Here is an 8,225-nt window from a genome sequence, read left to right on the forward strand (position 1 = left end):
ACCGTGAAGCTAATGAGTGCTGGAGAGGCTGGAACTGGAAATCTCCGTGGGAGGACAAAGCCAGGTTGCCATCAGGAAACATTTCGGGTAAATTATCCAGGACGATCTAAAAAGGGAGGGAAACCAATCTCCAGGATTCCACTACAGTAATGTGTTGTAGTTTATTTTCCCAAACTAAATAAATGCTCACTTTCATACTTAATTTTGTGGGTTTTGTATTCCTAAAGAGGTCTCCCAAAGCGTAAAGCCTCTGGCATTTGGTCCTGGAGTCAAGGATGGAAGAGTTTTAGTGCCACAAAGGCCTTGAGACCAGGATTCTTGCAAAGACATCTTAAGTTGGGTTTTAAAGAGAGGACCAGTTGAAGAAGCAAACCGCAAAGACGGTCAGGAAATTCCCTGAAACATCTGGACACACAGTCTCACATGCCTACTTAGACATTGTTGGAGGAGGTTATCTGAATGATGTGACTGCCAGTTGACCCTTGAGCTGGACACAGGCAGTCAGAGGCTGCTCACCCCTCCCGTGTCCTTGGAATGTAGCCTGCCCACAACTCCCGCAGTGGGAGCTGTTTCAAGGACGCAGACTTGAGAGGGCAATGTGTTGTTGCGACCAGCTGGATGAATTACATGACTGAACCCAGTTAAGGCCTCTGTAGAAACTTGAAGATTCTGGTGTGCAGGTGCAGAGATCTACTCTTCTAGCACTGCCCAGGACAAGCCTCGTATGTAAGTTCCCTTGCTTATTAAACCTGCCACCTACCAATCTGGAGTGGCTGTCTCTTTCTTCAGTCTCTCTTTGCCCTCTGTGTATGGGGCCAGTTTACAAATCAACATTGGCAGGCCTGCCAGGAGACCGAAGAAATGGGCCTTGGGAAAGAGGCACCTGCATGGGAAATCTTGGGAAACGCAGGCTGGTCTAATGTGCTTGTTTGAGGAACTGTGCCGGGCGCACCGCGGCTAAGACGGGAGATGAATGTCTGCAGGGTGGGCTGGCCACTGCTGTGGGCAGGTCGCTGGCCACTGATGCCTAACTAGAGGCTGAAACTCAAGTTGAAAAGCTGGAAGAAGAGCTGAGGTTAGAGAAGGACGTGCATTGTCCACTGTTCTGCTCACTTCGGGGCTGGCAGGCAGGGTGGGGGAGTGGGATGATAAATTGGAGACATTACTGTGCGGTTTACAAAGCTAGGAGCTCGAGAGCTGCCTCAAATTAAGGTCCAAACGCTTTTGACAAAGCCTGACTGGATGCTAAGAGGTAGAATCCCCAGGAAAGTGAAAAAACACATGAAACACCCCATGCCATAGGACCCCTATGCAGAAGAAAACGAAAACCAGGTGATGACCATCCCAGCCAGCAGGGCAGCCCCCATTCAGGAAACGTTCACGATGAGAGAATAAACGTCCACTGAGATTAGTGATACAGCTGCCGAATTCCAGCAAAAGGCCAGGGAAAGTATCCAAGCATGGTTAGTATGGCTATGGGATTGGGGGGGCGTGGGGATGATTTCCCTGGCTGGGCAGGAGGCAGAGAAAATGAGCAACGTCACCACACAGCCGGCCCTCCTGAAGCATCTGCATAGGACTTGGTGGCTCGAGGTCCTCACTCCCTTATAGATTGGATTATTCTAACCTCCAGGGAGGCTTGTCCCAATACGAGGGGTTTCCCTGGGCATGTGGGACCCTGGAAATCTATAGAGGAGGTGCAACAACTCCTTAGGGAGTTGGGAGTGAGACAGGCCATCTATGCTCCTATCTTTGAAGGGCCTGATCAGGCCACATTCACTGCAGGAATGAAAGCCAAGATACTCCAGACTGCCCCCATCACCTGGTATGGGACAGTAATAACCACGCTGAGCCCAGTTGTGGGACAAGACATTTGGGATGTTGGGCAATCCATTGCTGATCTAGAGGAAACCAACAAATCCCAGGAACAGTTACATACTGGCCTGCAGGAAAGACCCAAGACAGAGAGGGAACTCAAAAAGCCAAAAGGCTATCCTGAATGGCTGTAAAGGGTTTGGTAAAAGTAACCCAGAAACAAACGTGGTTTGATTTCATTGCTGCTTTGGAACGCAACTGAAAAGATACATCGGCCATCCAGTGCTGTGTTGGTTGGCCTGTGGGAAGCCTTAAAACCTGCCTAACACTTCAGAACTGCCCACTTGGCCCTACCATCCCTGATGCCCTGCCCGCTCCAGCAGAGGCCTCAGGGATTCTCCTGTTTGAGGTGGGTGCCTCCCACGTGCCCAGGTTATAGGATGCAGGCCAAGACTGCTTCCAGGTGAGGCCCACTGGAGGCAATCGGAGGCCTTCTGTGGAGCTCACTACTGGTTGATCTTCCAGAAATAAACAAAAGGTGACAGCTCTGGCGACTTCCCTGTGGTCCCGTGATTAAGACTCCACGCTCCCAATGCAGGGGGCCCAGGTTCGATCCCTGGTCAGGGAGCTAGACCCCGCATACCACAACTAAGACCTGGTGCAGCCAAATAAATAAATAAATATTAAAAAAAAAAAGTACAGCTCTGGTGAATACTGGAGCCAGATGTGCTCTAATATCTTTTTCTTCCTTCCTTTTTTTTTTTTTTTGGCTGTGCCGCACAGCTTGCCGGATATTAGTTCCACGACCAGGGATTGAACCCGGGCCACAGCAGTGAAAGCACCGAGTCCTAACCACTGGACCGCCAGGGAATTTCCCCGGATGTACTGTAATACACGGTCACCCTCAGAAGTTTTCTGGCCCCCTCAGCGCCACTGAATTATAGAGCACAAATGGTTACGGTCAGGAAAGTCCTTTTCACACAGCAAATTGGGCGTTCTCCTTGCCCCTCCACACCCCTAGAATATGAGATTTGTTTTTTGAATTTTATTTTATTTTATTTTTTATACAGCAGGTTCTTACTAGTTATCCATTTTATATATATTAGTGTATATATGTCAGTCCTAATCTCCCAATTCATCCCACCACCACCACACCCCCGCCACTTTCCCCCCTTGGTGTCCATATGTTTGTGCTCTACATCTGTGTCTCTATTTCTGCCCTGAAGACCGGTTCATCTGTACCATTTTTCTAGAGAGGATATGAGAGTTTTTATCACTAATACCAGAGAACATAGTGGGCATTGATACCCTACAAGGTCAAGCTCTGCAAACCTATGTCTGCGAATCTGCCTCTGGGTTAGAGTAATCAGACCAGTGATGAGGGGAACACCAATTGGGAACGGTAAGCCTGCCACCCCCGGGGAAGAGTGGAAACTGTCAAACAATATAAATTGCCTGGGTGGGTGGGGCTTAAGGGAATAGAAGAAACTATCCCAGAACTGCACTGAGTGGGAATGGTACGTTCTGCCCATAGTACGTTCAACAGCCTGGTATGGCTGGTTAAAAAGCCAGAGGGCTCATGGCGGATAACCGTGGACTACGGAGAGTTGAACAAGCCCCATCCATGTGTCTGTGCCCAACAGTGCCACCGCCTTCAGTACCTTGGCCGCCATCCTAGGAACGTACCATGCGCTACCTGACTTAACGAATGCTTTTTTCAGTCTACACCTGGCCACTGAGTCACAACATCAATTTGCCTTCATGTGAGAGGAGCAACAATGGACCTTTCAAGTGCTTCCTCAAGGCCACCTGCACAGCCCCACCACATGTCATGGGATGGTAGCCCAAGACCTGTCTCTATTCTCCTTCCCCACATCAGTAAAATGGGCTCATTACACTGATGAGATGATGTTAACGTGTGAATACTTGCCTCTGCTGCGGGACCTTCTGCAGACTTTGCTGGAACATCTGTGAGGACGAGGATGGGTGGTGAGCCCTCAGAAAATTCAAGGCCCAGGCACCCCTGTAAAGTTTTGGGGAGTTGTTTGGTGGGGTAAGACGTGCATTGTTCCAGAAGCTGTGGTTGATAAGGTACAAGCCTATCCAACCCCTAAGAATATGAAAGAGGTGCAAGCAGAACTCCCCCGGTGGCGCAGTGGTTAAGAGTCCGCCTGCCAATGCAGGGGACACGGGTTCGAGCCCTGGTCCGGGAAGATCCCACATGCCGCGGAACAACTAAGCCCGTGTGCCACTACTACTGAGCCTGCGCTCTAGAGCCCGCAAGCCACAACTACTGAGCCCACGTGCCACAACTACTGAAGCCTGCGTGCCTAGAGCTCATGCTCCACAACAAGAGAAGCCACCGCAATGAGAAGCCCGCGCACCGCAACGAAGAGTAGCCCCTGCTCACCACAACTAGAGAAAGCCCCCATGCAGCAACGAAGACCCAACGCAGCCAAAAATAAGTAAGTAAATAAATATATATATATATAAAAGAAAGAGGTGCAAGCCTTTGCAGGGATTTTGGGGTTTGGGGGGACTTTTATTCCCCACCTGCCACAGTGCCTCCATCCCTTATGCCGCCTGATGAAGAGAAGGCACACGTGGAACTGGGGATCAGGGCAGCAAGCTGCCTTTGAGATGGAAAAAGTACTAGTGAAGCTGATCGCAGCTCTGGGCACCTCCCAAGCAGGGCAACCGTTTAAGTTAGATGTGTCTGTGACTTCGGAACACACTGTGGCAGAGACAACAGGAGAGGAGAGCACCCTTAGGATTTTGGTCCCAGCTCTGGGGGGGGGGACAGAAACCTCAATGTACCCCTCATAGAGCAACAGCTCCTTGCGGTGTACACAGAACACCCCACCAGCTATAGCCTCTCACGGAAGAACAGCATATCATGGTAAGAACGTCCCTTCCTATCAAGGGTGGGGTTGAGACTATGTTCTATGGGCCCACCTCTGCCATGGCTCAACCCCCACGTTGACTAAGCGGCCCATTTGCAACAGAGGGGCACCCTGCCTGCCAGCCCACTGTCTCTAGAAATTCAAGTGCTACTAGGCCCTGAAGAGTATGTAGATCCTCCAAATTCCCCTGCCTCTATACCTGGGGTGTCCTCTGCAGCCTGTAGAGAGGCGAGGTGGGGGCAGGGATCCCCGCTGATGCCTGGTATACAGTTGGGTCTAGTCGGGGCAACCCACCCACATGGACTGCATTTGCTATTCTGCCCAACACTGACACCATCTGGCTGGAAACAGGAACGAACTGCAGCAGCCAATGGGCTGAACTCAGAACAGTTGGGCTGTTCTAAAGGGATTAACCCTATGGCTTGGATAAAGGGAAGCTGAGAGATGGATGATCAGAAAACGGCCCTTGGGCTTCCCTGGTGGCACAGTGGTTAAGAATCCGCCCACCAATGCAAGGGACACAGGTTCAAGTCCTGGTCCGGGAAGATCCCACATGCTGTGGAGCAACTAAGCCCCGTGTGCCACAACTACTGAGCCTGCGCTCTAGAGCCCGCAAGCCACAACTACCGAAGCCCGCGTGCCTAGAGCCTGTGCTCCACAACAAGAGAAGCCACCACGATGAGAAGCCCGTGCACCGCAACGAAGAGTAGCCCCCGCTCGCCACAACTAGAGAAAGCCCACGCGCAGCAATGAAGACCCAGTGCAGCCAAAAATAAATTAAATAAATTAAAAAAAAAAAAAGAAATCAGCCCTTGTACAAGATGTGTGAAAAGACATTTGAGTTCATCCGCAAGAGTCTGAGGCAGCCCTCACTGTCTTCCACATCCTGGCTCATAAGGCACTGACATCCCCTGGCAATCAGAAAGCTGATGCCCTAGCCAGGGTACAAGCCCTAGCAACGGACCCTTCAGTAGATACAGCAGATTGGGTGCATTGAAAAAACAGCCACTGTAAAGCCTGGGTGGGATGGCATATTGCCAAGGATACCTGATTGCCCTTGAAATATGGTGACTTGGTTAATGCAGTAAATCATGACCTATGTGTTCTAAACAATGCCCAAAGCAACTGCCAAAGGAGTCTGGGGGCCACGCATCGGAGTTGAAACACGCTACACTTGGAATGGAAGATGCACCATTAACAGAGGGGAGAAGGTGGGAATTCCCTGGTGGTCCAGTGGTTAGGACTTTGAGCTTTCACTGCTGAGGGCATGGGTTCCATCCTTGGTTGAGGAATTAAGGTTCCACAAGCCATGTGGCCAAAAAAAAAAGAGGGGAGAAGGTGAAGGTCTGGTGTGGCATATTCCGCCACGCGGCCCCTGCCCCCGCCCCCATCCTCACATCTGACAGTGTTGCCTCCCCAGACAACATGTATGGTATGTACACGTTCTGTTTTCCACTGTTGCAGTCATTTGGCCGCTGTCTTGTTTCCCTCCATTGGCCTGGGGGATGTTACAGCACACACAGGTGCCCTTACTAACTAACTGCATCCAGCAAGCCTTAAATGATAACCAACAAAGCCCATCCTTAGGTCTCTAATGAGAAAGCTGTCCTCCAAAATAGGATGGCTTCGGACATGATTACTGCCACGCAAGGAGGCACCTGTGCCATTACCCAGAGTGTTGTGTACCTGATGAGTCTGCTAATGTATGTTCTTTACTAAGCCCCTCCTGCGGCACCCCTACTGCTTTCCTCGGCCTGCAACCTCCTCACCTAGTCTCTACCTCCACCCCTCTTCCGGCACCCAACCTCAGAGGAAGTTAGAGGGAGATTGGCTCTGCAACCCTGCAGGCCCTTTAAGTGGCTGCTGCCACTCCAGCTCCTTTTGCTGGCTTCCGGAAGGAGGACGTGGACCACAGGGCAGATGTGGAGCTTCGGCTTGACCTCCTGGTGAGAGGCAGCTTCTGGGCGAGGGGGCATCTCTCCTGCTGAGTGTTGTCTTACGGCAGGGGGCAAGGAGAGGGGTGAGTGGGGCTGTCTCCTTTGGGCTCATTTAGCCTTGTTTCTTCCTTACACATCTGGCTTCCACATGGGAACACAGTTACAATAGTAATACCACTAGTAGTAATAATAATAGGGCCTGCTATTAAGACTTCTATGCCAGCACTTTCGGGCATTATCTCAATTAATTCGTATCACAATCCACGACATAGGTATTATACCCGTTTTGCGGGTAAGAGAATGGACTCGGAGAGGGTAGGACGTTGCCTAAGGTCCCAGGACTCGTGGGAGCCAAGTCACAAGCCGACTGTCCCCGCACCCAAGTCCACCTAACTCCTACTGCTGCAGACACCCCTCGGGAATCCAGGGACCACTCTCCCTGCCCTGAGGCGCACTTGAGGCGTGACCTTGGGCTAGCTCCTTCCCTTTCTGGACCTCGGTTTCCGTAGGTATAACCCGGGCTAACACCTTCTTTCCTGATCATCCACCCGCCGCGCGCGCCAGTGATCACACAAGTGCGGTGCAGTGAAAAGCCCCTTTTCATCCCCAGACCGCACAACCCGGGGCCGCAAAGGAGAGCGCGGGAGACAGCGGCGAACCAGGCCTTTATTTCGGGGCGGCAAGAGGAGCTCCGAGCTCAGGTGCCCCCGGTTCTCCGGCTCCGGCCTCCGCCCCGGCGCCGTCTGAGCCCTCGGCGGCCTGGTCGCCGAACACTGCTTGGTGCGCAGCAGCGACGTAACTGCAGCCGCTGGGGTCGGAGAAGCGCAGCTGTATCAGGGGCAGGAAGCGCTCGGTGGTGAAGTAGCGCAGGGCCGGGCGCGGGGCGCGCAGCGCCTGGAGGAAGACCTGCAGCGGCGGGAGGAGGCGCGCTGGCCGGGGCTGGGCTGGGGAACCGCAGCGCTGCCCCCGCTCCTGCAGTCCGGCCCGGCGCTCACCTCGGTCACGTCCTCCGGGTCCTGTCCCGCCTCAAGAAAGATCTGCTCGGAGTGGCTCAGGTAGCGGGAGAAGAGGCCGCGGGTCTCGGCGTCCGCGCGGTCCAGCACCCCGCCCAGGCCGCCCTCCAGCTTCTCGGGGAAGGCGGTGTGCACCGGGCCGCACTCGATGAGACTCAAGCTGCCGGCGGGAGAGCGGCGGGTGGGCGGGGGCGAATGGGAGTCCGGGAGGGAGGGCCGGAGAGGGGCTGCGCCCGGCTGGCGGGCGCTTCGGTAACCCGAGCATTTGAAAGCGGTTTACTGCCGGAAAAGAGCCCCCACGTCCCTTGGAGAGTGTGTGAGAGAGGCTCTGGCGTCATTATGCCACCCTGGCTGGGTCCCTTAACAGCTGTGTGACCTTGGGCCAGTCACCGAACCTCTCTGGGCCTGAGCTTCCCACTAACAATACCGACGCCTCACCAGCTAGGTCGGCAGGTGGCGTGAGAGGGCAGGCGCCAAACGCCCGGTACTGTGTCTGGCACACAACAAACGGGCGCCGCACTAAGGAGGGGCCAGGGAGAACGCCTGAGAGCGGTTCC

At 53.3% G+C, this 8,225-nt stretch overlaps 1 protein-coding gene across 1 annotated transcript in view; it reads right to left on the reverse strand.

Annotated features, from left to right (window-relative positions):
* Positions 1–6,886: 6,886 nt before the first annotated feature.
* HSD17B1 (hydroxysteroid 17-beta dehydrogenase 1) overlaps positions 6,887–8,225 on the reverse strand; it is a 3,033-nt gene continuing 1,694 nt past the window's right edge. The window contains exons 5-6 of the mRNA XM_024744345.1: positions 7,651–7,828; positions 6,887–7,561 (exon numbers count right to left, since the gene is read on the reverse strand). Coding sequence (XP_024600113.1) covers positions 7,322–7,561; positions 7,651–7,828 — 418 coding nt within the window. The 3' untranslated portion in view covers positions 6,887–7,321. The remainder of the gene's footprint in view (positions 7,562–7,650; positions 7,829–8,225) is intronic.

The sequence above is a fragment of the Neophocaena asiaeorientalis genome, unplaced genomic scaffold (assembly GCF_003031525.2).
Source record: "Neophocaena asiaeorientalis asiaeorientalis breed wild unplaced genomic scaffold, Neophocaena_asiaeorientalis_V1.1 scaffold1, whole genome shotgun sequence".
NCBI lineage: Eukaryota > Metazoa > Chordata > Mammalia > Artiodactyla > Phocoenidae > Neophocaena > Neophocaena asiaeorientalis.